The sequence below is a fragment of the Brachyhypopomus gauderio genome, chromosome 12 (genome assembly GCF_052324685.1).
Source record: "Brachyhypopomus gauderio isolate BG-103 chromosome 12, BGAUD_0.2, whole genome shotgun sequence".
Taxonomy (NCBI): domain Eukaryota; kingdom Metazoa; phylum Chordata; class Actinopteri; order Gymnotiformes; family Hypopomidae; genus Brachyhypopomus; species Brachyhypopomus gauderio.
In genome coordinates, this window is record NC_135222.1 from 8,285,708 (window position 1) to 8,307,917 (window position 22,210).

Below are 22,210 nucleotides of genomic sequence, written 5' to 3' on the forward strand. Positions count from 1 at the left end.
CTTTAATATAATAATAATATAATATGGATGAAAATGAAGTTACTGAAGGAAATATGATTTCAATATGGCAAGCGAAGTTGCAGTCCTGAAGAAGTCGGAAGGAAGAAAGTTTCTATAGTTTCCATGGGTTTCTGTTTTCATCTTGTATCTGTGATCAGGTTTCATGGCTGTGGATACGGTGACACCCACTTGGACGAGTCAGGCCATTCAGAGCGCGTGGAAGCCCATGGATCCTCCTACCACGGTTTATCCCTCAATCCAGCACTTCCAGCATAGCACTGAACCTTTCTTAGCACTGAATATCACTTTCCTGTGCGTTTTTGCATCCATGATCAAAGATTCGGATTCAATCTTTTAAAAAATGGTTAAAGTAGATCCGCCTGTGGTCTGTGAATATCAAAACTTCGATGGTGGGCTATTTTGGAAAAGTACTGATGAAAAATATGTTTCATGTAAGCATGGAAATATTTTTATTGTTTTTAATAAAAATATGTCTTGCCATAGACCACTTGGTAATAAGGCATGCCAACACACCCACAGAATTGCTTGCAGGATATGACCTGGTCTTGTGGTGACAAAGGAGGAGAGTGCTGAGAAGTGTTGTCTGTGCAAAGCATCCTGAGGATGTGAAGTGTCAAACCACTGGAACACAACTACACATGAAAATACTGTAATTTGATCTTGATCACGCTAGTATAGCACATTTGCCCATGAAAATGAGCTCTATTAAAAAGGGGAAATACTTAGGTTTTGGCATATAATATATCATCCCTTCAGTGACAAGTCACAGACTGAAGAAATGACTGAACTCAACCTAGAGCGTAACCCCCTAAAAAACTCAATTATATTCTATTCAAGTTTCTCACAAAGGAACACAGTACTGTGCGCAGAGTAAGTTATGCTTGATACCTGGTGACGTGTCAAGATTTTTTTTCTTTTTTTGCAGAAGTGAATGATTTGATCTACAGTGAGCAGGAAGTGGTGGAACTAGTTGGTAAATCTTTTTTATTTCATATGTTTCAGATGAAACAAATGACCCACTTTTAGCCCAATTACTTCCTTACTTGTGTTCTTCCTTGTGTCTTGTAGACACCATAAAAACTCTGAGCCTTCACTAACACAGTCATGAGGAAACGTATTATTGCCGTTGGGATTGCTGTAGCAGTCATAGTCATTGCTTTGATCATTTTCTTCAATGTGGCAAAGCCCACAGATGAGATGGAACCTTGGAAAACTTACAGACTACCAGCAACTTTGTCACCGCAGTATTACAATGTGACTCTTTGGCCTAGGCTTGAGATGGTCAAAGGGTTGTACATTTTTACAGGACACTCTGGAGTGGCCTTCGTGTGTATGAAAGAATCAAGATGGATCCTTATCCACTCCAACAAACTGACCTTGACACTGACACCAGACGGACACCATGCGATGCTGAAGGGTATGGATGGGGCAGAGGCCCCAGCCATTAAGAAATCCTGGCTTCAAGTAGAAACCCAGTACTTGGTGATAGAGCTCAGGAAGAAACTGGAGGTTGGAAAGACCTACTGGCTCTACACAGAGTTCCAGGGGGAGCTGACTGACGACCTTGGAGGATTCTACAGAAGTGAATACTATGAGGATGGAGTGAGAAGGTAAGACAAGGTTACAAACACGTAGGACATTTTTCTCTTGCTGGCTCTGCTGAAAATGGAGTAGAAACATTGTTCTGCAAGATTGCTTTGATGTACAACCCCTGGCAAAAAGTATGGAATCACCAGTCTGGGATGAGCACTCAGACATTTGATTCTGTTGAACAAACTCAAATCAAAAACATAATGCAATAATAAGGTTATTCCAAAGTGCAACTTGTTGGCTTTCAGAAACACTTAAAAAATAAAAAAATAAAAAAAATTGTGGAAACAAAATAAATATTACTTTTATTGAGCAAGCACAGGGGAAAAAAATGGAATCACTCAATTCTGAGAAAAAGTATGGAATCATGAAACAGATAAACAAAAGAACATTCAAAATATATCACTAGTATTTAGTTGCGCCACCTTTGGCTTTTATAACGGCTTGCAGTCTGAGACATGGACTTGAGTGACAAACAGTATTGATCAATTTGGTGCCAACTCTTTGATAGCAGTTGCCAGATAAGCTTTGCAGGTCGGAACCTTCTTGTGGACCATTTTTCTCAATTGGGTTGAGATCTGTCATGGACTGCAAATGGTGCGTCGATGGAATGTGTCTCTCCAAGGAATACCTTCACTGTTTTTGCCCTATGGCACAATGCAGTCATATTGGAAAATTATTTCATCATCTCCAAACATCTGTTCAATTGAAAGGATTAAAATTGTCCAAATGGTTAATGTAAACTTGTGCATTGATAGAAGAATTAACCACAGTCATCTCCCCAGTGCCTTTGCCAGACATGCAGCCCCATATAAAGGACTGTGGAAATGTGGTCATTTTCTTCAGGAAGTCTTCTTTATAAATCTCACTGGAACAGTACCAAAAGTTTCAGCATAATCACCTTGTCCAATGCAGATTCTTGACTCCTCACTGAAAATCACTTTCATCCAGTCACCCATAGCCCATGATTGCCTCTCCTTAGCCCATTGCAGTCTTGTTATTTTCTGTTTAGTTGTCAATGATGGGAATTCAATACAGGAAAGCTAAAAGAAAACCATTTCCTTTAGTCAATTTCTTACAGTTCAGTCACCATTTATGCTTCATCTGTTTAGTTGTACTTTGTTGGTTTTCAAGACAAAATAGAAGATAGAAGTTCTTTGTCTTGACGCTTTGAGGTCTTTCTTGGTCTACCAGTACGCTTGGCTTTAACAACCATTCCATGATGTTTGTATTTGGTCCATATCTTGGATACAGCTGACTGTGAACAGCCCACATCTTTGACAACCATACGTGAAGAGCTACCTTCTTCAAGAAGTTTCCCAATCTTCTCTTTTGTTTCAAGAGACATTTCTCTTGTTGGAGCCAGGGGTCTTGCCACTCCACCTCATCCAGCACCCCTCCAAGGTGTCATGACTGCAGGTGTTTTTAACTACAGACTAACGAGCAGATCTAATCTGAGGCAGATGTCCATTTAGGGAAAGGAAATTGACTGGGTGTGTCCTTATTTTCTACCTCCAATTTGAGTGATTCCATATTTTTTCTCAGAATTGAGTGATTCAATTTTTTTCCCTGTGCTTGCTCAATAAAAGTAGCATTTACTTTTTTCAACAATGTATTTTTTTTTTCGTTTAGTGTTTCTGAAAGCCAACAAGATGCACTTTGGAATGACCTTATTATTGCATTATGTTTTTGATCTGAGATTATTCTACAGAATAAAATGTCTGAATGAGTGCTCATCCCAGACTGGTGATTAGATTAAATTTGCTATAAATGTGAGACAAGTGGCCCCATCAATATAATAAAGCATATAGGGTGCATGGCTTCAGTAGTTCAGCAGTGTTTCTCAACCCACTTCCTAGTGTTACACAGCTTCGATCCGTCCAAGTTCCCAATATAGCCATTAGGTTTGAGCAAAAAAATATGGAACCGTCTGGTGGGCCTCAAGGACTGGGGTTGAAAAACCCCATAATATAGTTAATATCTCCTTTGGATACAATGTCTACTGCTGTCGTTTCGGCAGGGTTGTTGCCACGACTCAGATGCAGCCCACTGATGCCAGGAAAGCCTTCCCGTGCTTTGATGAACCAATGATGAAGGCTGTTTTTCACATGACACTCCTTCACGCTCCTGGGACTGTTGCACTTGCCAATGGCATGGAAATTGGTAACTTAACACAAAACATTCAATCAATCAATCAAAATGTATTTATATAGCACATTTTACAACTGTTGTTGTCACAAAGCAGCTTTACAAGTGTCCGAGTCCAAGCCCCCAGTGAGCATGCCAAAGGTGACAATGACAAGAAAAAACTCCTTGCATGAGGAAGAAACCTTGAGAGGAACCAAAACTCCAGGCGGAACCGGTCCTCTTCTGACTGACACTGTTCACCATAACAACAATTAGAGAAATACATAAACAAAGAAAAGATGGGAATTATAAATAATTTTCATCTTTGTGTGTATTTATATACACGAGTTCTCTATGTCATTCCTATTCAGTCCTAAATTCCTTGATGGGTGGTAATAGTAGTCCAGGGCTGTGGAGACACAGCCATAGCAGGGGAGAATTCAACATATCAGAAAAGTTAAAGTTACTAAACTACTACAACAGACTTTCCTTTCATCCTGACATACTTCACAAAAGTGAAGTACAGCCCCTCATATTATATTTTAAAGTCCCTTTTAAGATTCCATAACTTGTCATGACCAGAGGTGGAAAGAGTACTGAAACATTGTAATTGAGTAAAAGTATCTTTACTTTGCCTAAATTCTACTCAGAGTAAAAGTAAAATTACCCATCTCAAAATTTACTCAAGTACAAAATTACTTCATTTAAAATGTAACTTGAGTACAAGTTACTTTAGTTACTTTCAGTTATTTAATGCAAAAAAGGATGTCATGAATCAATTCAGCACAAGTTGTTTTAATTGATTTCACAGCGTATTTAAGTGCACATCCACACTTGCAAAAGATAAGCTGGGCTCAGGAACATACTTCCTCACAGCACAAGGACAATCACAACCTGTACCATAAAGTGCATGCATGTAACGTCGGGTGTACCAACAAGTAAACACCGCGTGAAAACCAAAGACCGTATATACAGTCTCTGGTCAAAACCAAGAGAGTAGTAGACCCAAGTCTACTAAAACGCAAAGAGCAAAATGTATGCGTGCGTGCGTCCACACACACACACACACACAGCAAAACCAATCACACGAGATGCGGAATAAACTCAACCGCAAAACACATGGGAGAAAGATGCAACAGAAGTGACGCGGAGAAAACTCAATGCGAAAAAATTAACTCGATCGCAAACACACGGGAGAAAAATGCAACAGAAAAGACGTGGAGAAAACTCAACGCGAGAAAACGAAACAAAAACCCTTCCCAAAATAAACGAAGAATGGATAGGAAGAGATAAAGCAGGAGGAAAACTTGAGGTAGGCTAGTAAGCAGCGCAGGAGATAGTTACTCGAATAAGTAGTAGAAAAGCAAGAGAGATAAGAGAGAGCTAGAGAGAGCATAAGGTGGCGAGACACCTAAACACAAGAAAAGCAACCAGAGATCACAGAGAAAGGGCTGAGGACGTGAAGGCAAGCCAAAACGATTCAGCAGTGATCCGTTTCACTATGCTTCCTTAAGAAGCCATAGAGACAGCTAAAACGGACCACTGCTGATTGCACCTGGAGAATCTAGGACCGACTCAGGTGCCTCTAGTGTTGTTAGGAGGAGCGGGAGCCGAGCCAGGCCTGACAAGGCAATTGACTTTCAGTTCCAGGACTCAGAAATTTAAATTTCTGCCCGCATTTAATTTTTCACCATCAATATTTTTTTACTCAGTAACGTGAGGGGGTTCAAATGTACCAAAGTAAAACTACTTAGGTCAAAATTTACTTGAGTAAAAGTAAAAATTACATATTTCAAAAACTACTCAGAAAATTACAAATGACTCATAAAAAGTACTTAATTACAGTAACATGAGTAAATGTAATTCATTACTTTCCACCCCTGGACATGACACATAAGCAAGTAAATATCACGTCGGTGTCAATAGCTTCTTGATGAGGCAGTCATGGCCTGGCGGTTAGGGAACTGGTCTTGTGATCGGAGGGTTGTGGGTTTGATTCCCAGACAGGCCATGACTGAGGTGCCCTTGAGCAAGGCACCTAACCCCAACTGCTCCCCGGGCGCTGGGCTAGGGCTGCCCACCGCTCTGGGTACGTTTGATCCACAGCCCCCTAGTAATCACTAGTGTGTGTGTTCTGTCTGCACAGATGGGTTAAAAGCGGAGGACAAATTTCGATTGGGGTGTAAAAATCACAATTGACAAAATATGGCACATTTCATTTCATATCTACTCTGCTGTATAACTATAAAATATTTCAATGCACTTTGTATCTGTCAGGCACAGAAATCATCACTATGAACCATCAAAGAGTTTTACAAACCAAATTTGAACCCACTAAAAAGATGTCAACATATCTGCTGGCTTTCATTGTCAGCAACTTTGCTTTCATAAAGGCACCCCAGCGGGAAAAGGTTCTGGTAAGAATGACAAAATCCTCTTTCTGTGCTTTTCATTGGTATATTGCGGTTTGTGTCTTACTCATTTAACTTGGCATAGTGCTCTATAATGGTCTTACCACTCCTGCTGCTTCTACACATTGTGATGTTTTCATTTGCTTTTAAGTATAAACTTTTTCAGAAATTGAACATGTGTAGTTTTATGTAACTATAATTTTATGTCCCTTTTTAGATCAGAATCTGGGCTCGAAGAAAAGCTATTGAATCTGGGCAAGGAGACTACGGCCTGAACATCACTGGCCATGTCCTTGATTTCTTTCAGTACTATTACAACATCAGCTATCCGCTACATAAATCAGGTATGAATCCACAGCAAATGAACGTTACACCTGAGGGCAGAGCCGGTGTTCTGGCTAGATTTACGCCCTGGGCGAACCACCCCTATGATGCCTCAGTTCTAATTCTAATTCAGTAAAACTAAAAACCAAATATAGCCCTCTGTGACTACTTAACAACCTATTAGCAAGAGGCTAATAAATAGCTTAGCGCCTAATGTCTATAGGCTAACGTAAAGTCACTCACAGAAATCTGCATACCTTAATCCTTTGCCCGTTTTTCCTCTTCTTCTTTTCTTCTTTTTCTAAACTGTGCACCTGATGGCTTCTTTGGTCTTTTACCTTGATCCATCTTATCTTTCGACTAGTCCCTCCCCCATCAATCAACCAGAGTAGCCTATGACTTTTTTCTTTTTATTTATTTATTTATTTATTTCACATAGCTAACACAATTATTACATGAATGTATGCGGGTGACAGTGGGTCTATGTTAATTTTAAGAATGAAATACAATTTCTTTTAAAGCAGTTTGTGTTGTGTGGCCTGGGATCAGTCTATCCCCTCACCTTGCCCCCCGTCCCCCTTGCCACACAACCCGTATGTGTCTCACTCCGCAACAAGTTGAAGTGACGTCTCAAGTTGAAGCAACAAGTCTAACCCTAACCCTCTTCCTAAACTAGCAAGTTTTGTTTTGAGTTTTTAAATTATATATATATATATTTGTTTTTTACGGTGATCGTGCGCCCTCAAATAGATTGGGCCCTGGGCAATCACCCACATTGCCCATAGCTAAAACTGGCCCTGCATGGGGGGGGGTATGGTGTCCTCTTTGGTTGAGTGTTTGAGTGTTGATCTTTCCCCTTCAGACCAAGTCGCCCTGCCTGACTTCAGTGCTGGGGCCATGGAAAACTGGGGTCTTGTTACTTATAGAGAATCAGTTCTTCTCTATGACCCCCAAATATCCTCCACTAAAGACAAAGAAGTGGTAGTGACTGTCATTTCCCACGAACTCGCCCACATGGTATTAAAATAGCTCCTAGCACTAAATCAACTTTAACAGTCACTTACTAAATGTCATAAATGAACTATGGATGATTTTTTTTGTCTTAGTGGTTTGGAAACCTTGTGACCATGAAATGGTGGAATGACTTGTGGTTGAATGAAGGCTTTGCTACCTACGTCTCATATCTTGGAGCCAATGAGGCTGAACCCACCTGGAGCATCGTAAGGAATCATCCTAGCAATGAGCAATATGACCTTTCATCCATAAAAAGTGGTGTAATAATACATTAAAACATTAAATGTTGCCTAAACATCAGATATGCCTATGTGCTATTTCCATTCTAGAAAGATCTGATGGTACTGTATGAGATTCAGCCAGCACTTGCCACTGACGGCCTGAGTTCCTCTCACCCACTGTCCTGCTTAGAAGACGAGATCAACACACCCGAACAAATTAATGCGTTGTTTAACACTATCACATACAAGAAGGTATTTCATTCACTTTGTAACTCTGCACACAAGGATATGTATTGCTGTTTATGATATTTATTGTGTATTCTTTAACTACAGGGGGCTGCTGTATTAAGAATGCTCTCAGAGGTCTTATCTGAGCCTGTCTTTGCCAAAGGACTTCATGTAGGGTTTTCTGCAACAATTTATGTTAAATGTGTGGCCAATAAAAAAAAAATCACTAATTGCACAATTTTAGAGAGAATAATTTTAAGACACTATCTTCACAGGCCTATTTGAATCAGTTTGCGTATGACAACACAGTCTACACTGACCTATGGGGGAAAATTCAGGATGTAAGTTACATGTTGTTAAAATATAAATGTATAATACAGTTGTTTTTTTTATAATTTTTATATAATATGTTTTGTTAAGAACAACAGCTAATTGATATTTTGCTTTCTTAAGGTGGTAGACCTAAATCCAGAGGTGAGTCTTCCAGCCACTATAAGTGAGTTCATGAACCGCTGGACACTTCAAATGGGTTTCCCATTGGTCACTATTGACACTCAAACAGGAACCATCAGCCAAAAGCATTTCTTGTTGGACCCAGATACAGAGGTGGACAGCACGTCTGTTTATCAGTATGTATATTACACTGCACACCAAAACTAATAATGTCCACTTTTTCCATAAGTTTTTTTTTTCATTTTTTCAAAATAATTTGAAAAAAAGGTTTTCTACAAATTATGAGGCAAAACATACAAATGTTTCCAACTGGTTCGGTTTAGGCCCAAGGGAAAACCATGACTACATCTGTAAGTCACAGCTAGGGTTAAATACAACTTTCCTTTCAATTTCAGGTATGAATGGTTTGTGCCTATTAAGTGGATGAAAAATGGTACTGACATGGGTCAGTACTGGCTGCTTAAAAAAACAGGTAGAATTAAATAAATAACATCATACACACATACACTGGAACTGACAAATCATTAGTTTTGAGTTTTCTCTGGAAAACTTCATTGCAGTTGTGAATCTTTTATTAAGTACACTGCAGTTAACCACATTTTTCACCCTAGAAAAGATCCTTTAATCAGTCATTCAAGCAAAGTGCTTGAATGTCCTGTTTCTGTGTGTGTGTGTGTGTGTGTGTGTGTGTGTGTGGTATATTTATGCACTTGTTTCTTAAATGTCTAACTCCACAGATTCCCATTTGCCTATGAAAACGAATAGCAGATGGGTGTTGGCTAACCTGAATGTCTCAGGTTTCTACAGAGTTAACTACGACGCCCAGAACTGGCAGCGTCTTCTTTCACAGTTAACTGTAGATCATACGGTCAGAATCTCAACTCATATAATCATTATACAGTGCCAGTCAGTCATTAAATTTGCATTATCATCCACTATTAGTCAAACTTAATCGGGTTGTTCAATCATCCCACATTGTCCGCTAGTCATGTTAGTCTGGAAAACACATTTAGGAACAAAAATTAAAAAATTTAATCAGGGGCTTTCAGATATTTGATATTTTGGAAAAACTTAATTTGCAATCTGTGACTAACAGTGGTTCTGTTGCTTTAAATGCAGGTCATACCTATAATCAACAGGGCGCAAATTATAGATGATGCATTTAGCTTGGCCAGGTGAGACATTTCCTGACTCCTTAACTATGTTGGCCAACATGGGGCAAACAACATAATCTCCTAATTGTATATTTGTGGCAGTTTGCCTTATTACTTACTTGTCATGTACCTTTTTTGCTGCTGTAATTTTTGTCATGTACCTTGTTACTGGAATTCAGGAATTTCCCTCTGGGATCAATAAAGTATCTATCTATCTATCTCTGCTATGTTTAAGTATAGAGGTTGTGTAATGTATAACATTCAGACTTTTTCTTGTGGTTTCATACATTACAGAATTTAACACTAAATGATCAAATGTTTTGTGAAAAATTACAGCTGGAGTAAAATTATTTGTATCTGTTTTGGTGATAGGGCAAAGATAATCAAACAAACCATGGCTCTAAGCACTACCAAGTATCTCTCTAAGGACATGGAGTATGTGCCTTGGGATTCGGCTATCAGGAACCTGAATTATCTCTCATATATGCTTGAACAGACTGAAGTCCATGGAGCAATGCAGGTCAGTAATTAGAGATAAGGCCTTATTTGTACTGAGAAGTATAATTGCAATGAAAGAAAAATGCATTTTATATATACTCTGCAAGAGAGCAGATTGTTTCCAAAATGTGATTAGGATCACGTGTTCATTAAATTCTAACCTTATTGTGCATAATTATTGTAGAACTACATGCGACAAAAAGTTCAGCCACTGTTTAATTACTTCAAGAAAATCACATCAGACTGGACCCAGATTCCCTCAAGACACACTGACCAGTAAATATGAAATTTCTTTAAAACCTGCATATTTAAATATTAACATTTCTATGATTGTTTTAGGTACATAACTACAATCTAATTGTACTAGAAGAATACTTAGATTATTCCCTGATTTCTGCACATCTTAACAGATACAACCAGATTAATGCCATTTCACTTGGATGCCAATCTGGGGTGGAAGGATGTATGAATCTCACCAGCATGTGGTACAAGAAGTGGATGGAGAATCCGAGCAAAAACCCGTACGTTTGAGTCTTTTTCTGTTGGTTTAGGTCAAACTCAGTCTAAGGAAATCCAAGTAATCTCAGGTCATGGTCACTTCGGCTATGTTCCTTCTAACATTTCGGGCTGGATTTTGTCCTCAGAATTCACCCCAACTTGAGGTCAACGGTGTACTGTCATGCTATCAGTGCCGGAGATGATGTAGAATGGGACTTTGGTTGGAAGATGTATAACAACTCCACCATTTCTGCAGAATCAAAAAAACTGATGTCTGCTTTGGCATGTACTAGAAAGACCCACCTTCTGGAGAGGTGAGTTCACATACTGACCTGGGGTCAGCCATCTTTCAGTAGGCAACATTTGGAGGATGAGATGCCAAAATGGCATTTTCTAAGATCTGGTTGAATTCAGTCAGAAACAGTCCAGTGCAAAGCCACTATTTCCACAACTGCCATCAAAACCCATTGTAGTACTAAAGGCAAAGTTTAGGCCTACGAGTTATCCAAGTGAATAAGCATTTCTTCATTATATAACTGTGACGTTTGCGTGCTGGGCGACGGACGAGGCACAGAGTCCAACGTTGTGCACAAACAACACTTTTAATCCTTTTTTTACAAATAGTGCGACAGCGCATGAATAACATATAAACATGCAACGCGTGGACTGACTCAAACAAAGACGAGCACGGGACACTGCGCGAACGTACACTAAATAGACAGACCACAATCCCTGCGTGATGACGAGACGAGCCACAGGTGAAACTGATTAACACTGACACAACCACACCCACGAAGATACACAGACGCAGACGACTAGACGCAGACGACATAAACACACGCCCAAAGGAGAGGGTCAGGGGCTGTACCGTAACAATAACCTTTCAATTTGTATTTTTTATGAATAAGGAACATTTATTTTGGTCTATTCCTTTAGTTTTTATGAAAGTGAAGCAAACCCAGTAATGTTCCTTCACCCAAGGTACCTGCAGTTCACCTTAGATCCATACAAGATTAGGAAGCAGGATGCTCTTTCCGTCATGGTCCATGCTGCCAAGAGTGTTGTTGGACAGACCCTAGTCTGGAGCTTCATCAAAGCCAACTGGCATCACTTACTCACTGAGTAAGTCAAATTCACTCATTTTTTTTCTGTATCTGTGATTGATGTTACATAAGATGTTTGTTAAGAACTCTGGACATGGTGTGCTGCAGGTATGACTTCCTCTCATTTAGAAGAGTTATTTCTGCTGTAACCTCGAAGTTCTCCACAGAAACCGAGCTCAAGCAGGTATGTAAAAATGGCCACACTTATGTGTCATTATTTATCATAGTTCTAGATAACGAATGACAGAACAAATCTAATTAAAGCAAACTTCAACGACTAAGCCACTATGATTTGGCAGAAACCCATTGGCTGTTATTATCTACACAAAGACACTGGCCTTCAGCAAACATTTAGATAGGCAAAAGGAAAAGCACCAAATATCAGGCAGCAGAGGAGAGGTGTTGCTTGGAAATGCAGGCCAACAGGAAACGCATAATCACAAGTCAGCATTAGACCGTGGGATGATGTGATAGCCTGAAATCTGTTGACAGAAAGAACATGAGGCTCAGCTACACCATTCCTGCTCATTTTCATATACAATAACATGGTGTTTTCTTCTCAGTGATGTTTCAGGTCACAAAATTGCTGTATTTATTTGCTTCAGTACTGACAGACTGATGCAGTTATGCTCGGCTAAATTCAGTGTCTCTCCACACATTTGCCAACAGCTGCAACAGTTCAGAAGTGAAGCTTCCTCCGCTGGATTGGAGTCTACAGTTCAAGTGGTGGACCTGCTGATCAAGAGAACAAAAGCTAACATGGAATGGGTGGCTGAAAACAAAGAGCAAATTAAAAAATGGCTAATCGAGGAATCAGCCTAGGTAGCCAATCCTCGACCAGCCCCCAAACAAACCCCGCCCCTCAGAAGCTCCCTCAGGTGTGGGGTGAAGGGGGCAGCTCATTGCTATGATTGCCTAACCCACACCTCTGTAAACGGCAGCGAGAGAGGAAGCCTGCCACTCAACCCCCCCGCTCTTTCTGAAGTAATGACAGACACACTGAGTTGACCTTCAGCTGTTGTCCTTGTCAAATAAAAGTCCCTGCAGTTGCCTTTTTGTTAAGATTAATGATTTTATAATGCTATAAAATGCTGTGTGCTATAAGTATATATATATATATATTTTATACATTTTTACATTTTACAGTTTCTACGTAAAGGACAATATAAGAATATTATTAAACAGTGCTCTACATTTTCTACTGAACACTTGAAAATATTGTCTCCATTTTGTGCTTTTGACAGACATTGAAGGACAATTTTCATGATTTTCTAAAAATGTTTTCTTTATTTTCTGCCGCTGTAATGTCACACCCCCAGAGGAAGTAGACAGGGCATACCACACAGATCGACACAGGAAGCCTTGAGCCTTTGCTGTGTCTTGCAACAGCTGTTGAGTTGTCACCTTCAAGATGGGATGTTTCCAATTACACATGCATACCTCGCACCTTTATACACACCCTAGGCAGGCAGCTGTTACTCTTTCGGTAGCGCAGGCAGCTTTGACAAAATAAGTTGCTAAAAAACGAATTCTAACAATTTAAATACATCACTTGGAGACCGTTGACTGTGTTAAACAAAATAACAGTAGTTCATTTTCTGCAGGCCAGGGTAATGTAGGTATTGGCCTTTTACATTTCAGAGGGGGATTCCCACTGAGAGGGATGGGACCAACAAGCAGCATTATAAGGTTTACATCATGAGACTGAGTTGACCCTACTGGCCGTCTGATGTCTAACTCCACAGGGGATTTTCCTTCAACGTGTCAATTCCAACAGGATTTCATGAATCAGAAGCAAAAATTAAATGTCGGTGTCAGGTTGTTTGTACACAATTGAATGTTAAGTCATCAAACACAAAGGTAAAGTTTCTAACATTCAGGTTGTTTGTACACAATTGAATGTTAAGTCATCAAACACAAAGGTAAAGTTTCTATTATCATTTTATTTTTTTGAAACAATTACAATCAATAATAAATATAGAGCTCTCTTAAAATACAAAAATATAAATAAGCATTTTTAAAATACAAAATATTTACAGCCTTAAAGTATTACCAACATTGCATAAATTATTTGTGTATTCCTTGATATTGTCCATAGAAAAACTAGGGAAACCAGAAATCAAGAACTGAAGGCAGGCCACTGTTATCTGTTTCCTGGGAAGCAAAAGACAAGATTTGAAACATTAGTTTAGGCATTGCTGTATTATCAAGTCAGTGTACAACAATGACTGCCTCAATACTAGCTGTTAATATCTTAATACAATGCTCAGAACTTTATCTAAAATTTATAAAGGCATTTTAAAGGTTCATACCTGATAGTATGGCAAATGTAAGAATTCCTGAGCAGGAGAAATCTGTGTCTGTGTGGTGGCTGGATTGAATTGCTCAGTGTGGAAAACAGGTGCTCTGTCAGTGGTCTGCGTCTCCTCTGCAAGATTCCCATGAGCTGTTTCTTCCTCGCTGAGGCCGAGCTGGGCGGACAGGTGTGAGATGTAGCGGATGGTGAGGCGCAGGGTCTCGATCTTGGTCAGGGTCTGGCCGACGGGGGCCACCGACGGGGGCAGGTAGGTCCTGAGGTGGTGCAGGGCCTTCGTCAGGTCCCTCATCCTCAGCTTCTCCCTCTCGCTGGCGTTCTGCCGTTTCACGCCGGGGAACTTCGTACGTGGGCGTCCCGTCCTCTTGGCCGGCTTTACCGCTCTCTCCTCCCCCCGGTTGTGGGCGCTCGTGGCGGGAGAGCTCTCCGCCGTTCCCCCCTGCCCACCTCCATGGTGGAAGCTCGGAGGGGAGAAGCAGCAGGATTCCGTGGAGGAGGCCGGGGAGAGGCTGCTGCAGGCGCTGTGGTAGCCGGCGTCAGACATAGCATAGCTTTGCTCCACGAGGTTCCCGCAGTGGAACAGAAAACCGGTGCTGTCCTGGAGCTGGAGCAGAGAGTCTGAGATGTCCATGGCTGCTCTGGAGTGTTGGAGTGCATGCTGCTGTAGGCTGCTTCTCTGGGATATATCCTCCACGAGGTGCGAGGTGGCACCTTCAGGAGTTGTCCTTGGAACTCAGAAGCGAGGTGACGCCGCACGCAGGGGGTCCGTGGGAAAGAGAATCTCAACCAGGCTCAAGGGTGAGGTGTGAGCTTCAGAAGAAACACCTAGAAATGGAGTCTGCATGACTACTGCAATAATGAACATGTCTGGAAATTTTAGTAACACTAAATTCGTTTTAGTTCTGTCTTTAACACAAAAAAATATGAGTTAGATATAAGATCAGAGAGAACTTCATTTAATGGATTTGTATAGCTTGCCCTTTGAATATGAATTTTAAATGCTTGGTGGCAAACAATTTATTTAGCACCTTACAAAGCATTTCAGAGATGATTTATGTCTTAAATCATCTCAGAAATCCTCTCTAGGACTAAGTGGGAGGGTTACAGAGGGGAGGTAACACACCCAAACAATCCAATCATCCCAATGTATAGTTACTAAAATGAGACTGACACTAGTCTGTGAAATTTGTTTGATGCATCCAGATTGGATGAGGGTTGAAAATTTGTTTGATGTTTTGTTTGATGCATCCAGATTGGATGAGGGTTGAAAAACTGAATGTTAAGTCAACAAACACAAAGGGAAAATTTACATTATTATTTTATTTTGAAACAATTAAAACATAAATCTGTAATGCCAGGTGTTTGCAATTTAAGATAAGGTAGCATTTTTTTTACATCAATTACCTTATTTGACCTCAAAAGGTAGTGTAAGTTGTATAGATATCCTCTGTAATGACCAGTATAGGGATACCCTATAAGTGCAGAGTATAAACTTGTGTGATGCTGTTCTATGTTGGATGTGTATCTCTTCTGGGAGGTGTTATGGTGTGAATGCAGACCACAGTGCTGGAGAAGAGTGTTGTGAGTGATTCCCACAAACAGAAGTGCCACATTTGACTCCTGGATCCTCAGACAACACACACTCTCCCCCATCGCCCTCTCTACCCCTCCCCCACCACACCCCACTCAAATTCTTATTCGCAAATATGTATATAACAACAAAAATGACGTTTAGAAATGTTTTCAGAGTAGATTTTGTAGTTAAAGACTAAATTGACGGAGGAAAACAATGCAATGACAAGCAAGCCAAACCACATGGAAAAATATGCCTTACTTGTGGCATTCGTCGAATGTTGTTTAACACACGTGATTATGAGCTAATTAACACACCAGGCCCGCATATTCACATGTTTTAGAGGTGTGTGTGCTACGCAAGATTAAAGAGACGAGTGTGGATTGCGATTAGGCTTTGCACATCAAATGGATTACGCTGACTGGGAAAACAAACTTGTGGGCCTAATGACTTAAAACACCATAATTCACACTGCTGTGTTCTATGCATTCTAAATGTACCAATCTCTCTTTAGGGCAAACTAGTGTGCGAGCTGTGAAAATGAGGCCTGTAGGCTGGGTTCATGGCTAGACGTAACAGTGCGAAGAAGCTCTTCACGTTGAATTAAGCCTCATTAGTTACAATAAGCTTCCTTTCCGGTACATGTGATCGAATACACATTAAATATTTGTCAGCTTAGTGCCTGTATCAGTTATATTTTTGAAGCATATTTTTGTAAAGGTACCATTTTTATTTTTGGCCATTGGAACTTACAGTTATCTGTAGAGGGTTTTCCATCCACCGAGTTTTTGCGCATTTTGAAAATGCGCAGGAAAAAAGCTGGATGGAAAAAGACCAAAATTCGAAAAAAGCCCCAAATATCGCGAAAAGATTTTTACGCTAGGAGGAGGTGGAAAAGTTAGACTATCGCATCGCCAAAATTCGAAAAAACTGGATGGAAAATGTTTTTTCGCATAAACGATGACGTATCATGCCTCAAGTCATGTGGTTCTGTACATGATCGCGATGTAAAGAGGCAAATGCATGCAAAAACAGTTCTGGAGAGAGCAAAAATTGAATTTAACTTCTCCATGTATAGAAAAGAAAAAGAAAAAAATGTTTCAAAACCTCAACGTGCAAAAATGCGTAACTGCCAGATGGACGTAAAACCACTATTGTTTTGGCGTCCTCTCACGTGATCTAAAGTTTATTCACATAACTAATGAATGGAAACAAGGCTTAAGTCGCATTTTTTTCTGCTGAAACTTGGAAATTGCGCATTATTTTTTCGAAAGGTTTGGATGGAAACCCGGCTTGTATCTTATTATTTGTTTAATCAAAGTGAGTCAAACAAATGTGTTTTTACATTTTACGTCTGCCAGTATCTACAGTAATGGTGCTGTGTTTAACAAATGTAGCTATAAGGAACTGTTGTCTGCCTGGTACTGATGTCAATACAATCAGCAGATCGATTCGTTAACCCCCTGTATTACATAACAGAATAGAAGAATGATTTACACAGTGCGTGTATTCCAAGTCTTCTGCTAGTAGTTTATCAGAGATTGGAGAGTCAAGATATGGGTAAATAACCAAAAATATAGCCTATATAGCCTATATATATATTTCCCTTAGCTTTCACTTTTCAGTAATAGTGCGCCCTGCATCACCAACAGTAGCTACAGCATAACTATGTGATTATGTAGTGTTATATTCTCATTACAATGATTACGCTCACTCTGTGCATTGAGAGCGCTGTCAATTTTACAGTTATGGAGGCTGCTGTACTGTAACGGTGTTATAAAGGTGTCATCTTACAGCAGGATTTCACTGGCCATAGCCTGATTCCCTAATTATTCTCTAACCTGGCAAGCGTGGTTATACTACACTGTGTAGCCGTTACACAGTGTAAATATGAGTTAATGTTAGCAGTGATGGGTATGGTGATAACAGAATGATGGTCTGTGTGCATCTGGAGTGATTCTGTAGTGTGCATATGGAACCCTGCGCAGGCTAGATGAGAAGTTCTGATGAAGTTCTGATGATGAGAAGTTCTGAGAAGTTCTGGGGAGGGGGGGGGGGGCTGTTAGACAGTGACACATAACACACATGATCGCAGAAGCCTTTCCAGCATTACACGATGGTGCGTTTTGTTACAACAGAGGCTTGTCTGTAAATATTTTCGGAATATAGAAAAAGACCCCATGTGACCATCTATAATGTATCCTGGATCCATCAACAGTCTGAGTGAGTGCGGACACGCGCAGCCTGTGGCTGTGCCCACAATCTATTATAGCAATCAGACACTTTGGTTTAGTTTTATTTGGAATGTTCCAGTAATGTGGTGCACATTGTGCGATGCAAACAGTCCAATCACTGATTAAAGCTTGGACGTTCATAATGATTATGGTTAGGATACTTGGAAGCTTTGTTATCAGAACAAGTAAACATATTGTACATGAGTATGAGATGGCACGTGATCAGCATAGTTTTGGATTGGGGGGAGGGGTTGGCTGGGGGTCGACGTGTCACCCCAATAATACTACCCAAATATGTGAACAGTGTGGCCCTCTCCAGACTGAAATGAAGCCTGTACTGCTGTGTGAATATGAAATATAGACGTTTAGAATGTCTGATTAAAGTTTACATAATCCTTCATATACTTTAGTAAATGTACCACACTGTGACAAAAAATTTGCAGACGTGATCAAAGGTAATGCTAAATCAATGTTCTGGCGCCCTCTTGTGGTTATTTTGAGTTTATTTTTTTACGTGCTCATTCAACATTGGTCTTACTAAACAAGTAAACATTTTTTTTTAATCAGTAATAGTTGAATTTATACAGATTTTGTATGTAAGAAAATATATATAAAAAGGAGGTTTAAAACAAGAGTTTGTTTATTCAAAATACATGATTTATTTTATACATAAATACATATTAAATAGAGTTTTTGTATTTACAAAACAGACAGATAACATACACAAATATATAAATTAGTATATTAAAATAAAGCTACAAATCTAAATCTAAAATTGTGTTTACATTCATTATATGGAGTTATATATCCACTATATGGAAATATCCATGAATTTGGCCAATGGTAGTATACAGTGATGCAGTTCTCAGCTCCAAAAGGCTTGTGGTACAAGCTGATAGCCATACACCTGAAACAAAGAACAGAGTAAGTATTAGTGTTACTGCTAACCAAAGCATATGCATCACTGACCTTCTTATTGAATTCTCTACAAAAAATATCAATACATGCTCATCACTTCTTATTGAGTGTTGATATACTGATATTTTGATATATTGATAGCTGACATATTGATATTTTCTTCATTGCGGATCGCGATCGCATACATACCTGACAGGGCTGTGTTATTTGAGAAGACTGGGGTGGTTGTAAGGAGCTGAAGTCAGTGGTGTACGCCGTATCTGTCAGTGCCTCTGGACGTGCGCTGCGGTACTGACACGCGTCAGGCTGCTGACCTGCGCAGTGAACGTCGTTCCCGATTATATGCGGCTCGGCGACGCCTCCCTGTCCTTGACCTTGGTCCCAAGCCCTGGCGGCGGAGCTGCACTGGAAGTAGCCCAGAATGTCCTGCGGGGCTCGCCAGCCATCGTCCCGCCGTCTCCGAGAGAGGTACTCCTCGCTGAGGCCGAGCTGAGCGGACAGGTGTGAGATGTAGCGGATGGTGAGGCGCAGGGTCTCGATCTTGGTCAGGGTCTGGCCGACGGGGGCCACCGACGGGGGCAGGTAGGTCCTGAGGTGGTGCAGGGCCTTCGTCAGGTCCCTCATTCTCAGCTTCTCCTTCTCGCTTGCGCTCTGCCGCTGCTCGCTGGGGTTCCTCAGCCGGGTCCTTCGGCTCCTCCGGCCCGGTCCCGCGGAACTCGGGGAAGCGGGGGCCTGGGCCTTCTCAGAGCCGACCCGCTCGGCCTTGGAGGACGCGCACCCAGGACGGAAGGACGGGGAGCAGCTGAGGTCCACTGACGGAGCCGGGGAGACGGTCTCAGGCGAGGAGACGCTGTAGAGCTCCGAGTCTGAGCTAGGACAGCTCCACTGTCTCTGAGCAGGGAGACTAAAGCTGTAGGTATCCATGCTAGAGGAGTGAACAGAAAATGAAGGCTGCACTGGAAGACCAGAGGCTTTTATGCTGGACCAGGAGGTGTGAGGTGACACCTCAGCAGGCCTTGGGGCCACGGTCTGGGAAAAGGCCCAGTGAAGCCCCAGGAACAGAGGTGTGAATTTTGACTCCTCCTGAAAGAACAACCCAGTGTAGTTCTCAGACTCTTCTTCTGGTTTAATACAGTATTTGGCAAGCATGTTAATGTCCTTGTGTTTTATTAATCACTTAAAAAAAGATTTTATGTATATATTTATACACATTGTGATTAGAATCACACAAATATGATGAACCTGTTGAAGTAATCTTTGACTCTCTCTCTTTCATCCTTTTCAGTGACAAAGTCACAAATACGCTCAAAAACATAAATAGCCCAAATTAATAAATTATATTGTGATCAACCTCAGCGTAATTGCTGTATGAGCTTGTATTTCAAAGGCTAAGCAGTGCAGTTGACCTTAATGATGTTTAATTATGCTTAATAACCTCCATTAGTCCATTACACTTCAGGTGTGACATTTCCACGGACTGGTGACCAGTGCCTCTCCAGACCTGTGAATCAGGCAGCAACTGGCACAGAAGTTGAGAGAGACGAGACCAGCCGGCCAATCAGGGGCCGCCGATGTGAGGCTCATTAAGCGCTCGCCTCTGTCTGCCGTGCCCATCTCGATGTTACGGCAAGCAGTGGCTGGTTATCACATCCCACAGCACCTGGTCCGCACAGACTCCCGTAGCAGAAATGTTATTTGGAATACTACATCTTGTTTAGTTCACAGTCCTGCGACACATCAACTGATTTTTGCACAATATCATAAAAATATAAATGTTAGAAAATAAAATGTTTTTATTTATTCTTATGTATGTATGTATGTATTAGTAACCTATTATTTTTGCAGAATTCATGTAAACAGCTGCCTTCAAACTATAAGAACAGAAAGTAGCATTAAGAAGAGAGTAATCTGAGCATTTAATTTTTTATGCTTGTCATGCTGTCGTACATTTTACTATACTATTGTACTATTACTATACTATACTATTACCATACTGTTTACTATACAGTGGCTGGGGGTGATGGCCAAAGACTGCAGAGGCTCTTGTGCGTTTTGCCCTGGTGTACGTTCCATGCTCTGCCCTGTTTACCTGCGTGATCTGTGCCCCGCCCTCCCACGTGCCCAGGCCCCGCCCTCCCACGTGTGCTCCCTCTCCCACTCTATCTACCTGTGTGCAGTGCGCTAGGCTGTTGTGAGAAGGTGACGTGGTGCTGGTCCCACACCCACTGTCTTTCAGAGCTGATGCCCCTGTGTGGAGTGACCTGTATGGCAGCATTACTATGAATAAGTAATGCTAATATTGCTATGTAATGTAATATTTCATATAGATATCTGGTGTGTTATATGAGTGCTGTGCAGGCAAGATTGCTCACACTGGCTGACACTAAGACCCTTAACTTTACCAACTGTGCCGTCCTCTGTCCTGCGATGTCATAGTCACCCTGGGTCAGGTGATGTCATAGGGTGACCCTTGGCGTGACCTTGTGAGAGTTCGTGCTGACCTGCACTCCTGTGGGAAGGACGGTGTGGGCGTGCGGTCTTTCACACCTTCTGCGTAAAACACAACAACCGCTTGATTCCGAGTCCTCTTCAGACTGATTGTTATTACACATTATCATGCATTATGAAGTTCTGGTCCCCAGTGTTTGTAAGAGTTTGCTTCATTCTAAAAAGATTTATGCTATAATTCAAACTGTCCTCTTCTCTGGCCTAAATGAAGTGTTTCTCCAATGTAGGGAGAGCTGGAGCTTGTCATGAGGTGCTTTTCAATGGCCTGAATAACAAGGGATTTTTTTCTTTAATAAAAAAATTACATATTCCTCAAATCCTTCTGATACTGGTAAACAAGAACTTCTTGTTTTAAAATGCGTCCTGTAGATATAGAGATACAGCACAGCAGTGGTTGAAGGCCAGGTCACGTCTTCCCTCACGTGATGGGACAGAGCCTGAAGTGTGAGGAGTTCACACGTGTGCACTCCTGTGTTTTTACAACTGCCTCTCTCCACTCACTCTCTCCCACAGTAGAGGCTGCTCATCTCATCAGTGCCGGAAACCAGATCACACACTGAGTTCCAACATTCCCAGATCCCACATTTCCAGTTCCAGTGTTTAACCACTATTGAGCTTTCAATGGAGGCAAAAAAACACCACCGATTGAAATATCTGTCAATTAGTATTACTTGTATTCTCTTTGTTTTTGAAACAGATTAGTTCTTTATCACTTTTAAAAAATATGAAATACAAAAAGAGTAAATAAAGGTTCTTATTCAAATTAGTTTATTTTAAACTTTGCAATAATGATAAAAACCTAAAAACTGCTATTTTTATACTATGCATAGACACAAGCTGTGTTAATTTCGCTACATCTTTGCAAATGAGTGTTAAAAACATTTGTCATTTGTTATGTGGGTTTCTGAACATCTATTGATATAAATTATTACACAGTACATATATTGAAAATGCAATATTTCAAAGTATATTACAATTATAGAATTAAAATGTTAAAATTATAGAATTACACTATACATCA

General features: G+C 40.7%; 3 protein-coding genes across 5 annotated transcripts; 1 reads left to right on the forward strand and 2 right to left on the reverse strand.

The window, feature by feature from the left end:
• Position 1: 1 nt before the first annotated feature.
• On the forward strand, positions 2-12,693 carry LOC143528909 (aminopeptidase N-like). 2 transcript variants are annotated; one of them, XM_077024843.1, is made up of 22 exons: positions 2-244; positions 947-994; positions 1,328-1,631; positions 3,632-3,774; positions 6,016-6,155; positions 6,367-6,493; positions 7,336-7,490; positions 7,580-7,693; positions 7,817-7,960; positions 8,042-8,107; positions 8,212-8,277; positions 8,390-8,565; positions 8,785-8,861; positions 9,127-9,257; positions 9,509-9,564; positions 9,916-10,063; positions 10,226-10,317; positions 10,452-10,562; positions 10,686-10,853; positions 11,521-11,661; positions 11,751-11,826; positions 12,312-12,693. In XM_077024843.1, the coding sequence occupies exons 1-22, from the start codon at positions 124-126 to the stop codon at positions 12,462-12,464; spliced, it is 2,757 nt and encodes a 918-aa protein (XP_076880958.1). In that variant the 5' UTR covers positions 2-123; the 3' UTR covers positions 12,465-12,693. The 2 variants fall into 2 exon arrangements, with proteins under 2 accessions (XP_076880958.1, XP_076880957.1); XM_077024842.1 differs by lacking the exons at positions 2-244; positions 947-994 and having other exon boundaries at positions 1,014-1,631.
• A 943-nt stretch (positions 12,694-13,636) lies between these two features.
• On the reverse strand, positions 13,637-16,659 carry mespaa (mesoderm posterior aa). Of its 2 annotated transcripts, XM_077024098.1 has the most exons (3): positions 16,283-16,659; positions 13,955-14,781; positions 13,637-13,796 (listed from the first exon to the last, which is right to left on the reverse strand). In XM_077024098.1, exons 2-3 carry the CDS (start codon positions 14,585-14,587, stop codon positions 13,746-13,748), a joined length of 684 nt encoding a protein of 227 aa, XP_076880213.1. In that variant the 5' UTR covers positions 14,588-14,781; positions 16,283-16,659; the 3' UTR covers positions 13,637-13,745. The 2 variants fall into 2 exon arrangements, with proteins under 2 accessions (XP_076880213.1, XP_076880212.1); XM_077024097.1 differs by lacking the exon at positions 16,283-16,659 and having other exon boundaries at positions 13,955-15,578.
• An 859-nt stretch (positions 16,660-17,518) lies between these two features.
• mespba (mesoderm posterior ba) lies at positions 17,519-19,605 on the reverse strand. The gene is made up of 2 exons (XM_077024144.1): positions 18,871-19,605; positions 17,519-17,569 (listed from the first exon to the last, which is right to left on the reverse strand). The coding sequence occupies exons 1-2, from the start codon at positions 19,603-19,605 to the stop codon at positions 17,519-17,521; spliced, it is 786 nt and encodes a 261-aa protein (XP_076880259.1).
• Positions 19,606-22,210: the final 2,605 nt, after the last annotated feature.

Coding starts and splice junctions, on each gene's coding strand:
- LOC143528909 (XM_077024842.1), top strand. CDS start 1,126: ATGAGGAAACGTATTATTGCCGTTGGGATTGCTGTAGCAGTCATAGTC. Junction 7,694..7,816: donor CTGAACCCACCTGGAGCATC/GTAAGGAATCAT, acceptor TTTCCATTCTAG/AAAGATCTGATGGTACTGTA. Junction 10,563..10,685: donor GAGAATCCGAGCAAAAACCC/GTACGTTTGAGT, acceptor TTTTGTCCTCAG/AATTCACCCCAACTTGAGGT.
- mespaa (XM_077024098.1), bottom strand. CDS start 14,587: ATGGACATCTCAGACTCTCTGCTCCAGCTCCAGGACAGCACCGGTTTT. Junction 13,797..13,954: donor TACATTTGCCATACTATCAG/GTATGAACCTTT, acceptor TTTGCTTCCCAG/GAAACAGATAACAGTGGCCT.
- mespba (XM_077024144.1), bottom strand. CDS start 19,605: ATGGATACCTACAGCTTTAGTCTCCCTGCTCAGAGACAGTGGAGCTGT. Junction 17,570..18,870: donor AAATAACACAGCCCTGTCAG/GTATGTATGCGA, acceptor CCCCCTCCCCAG/AACTTCTCAGAACTTCTCAT.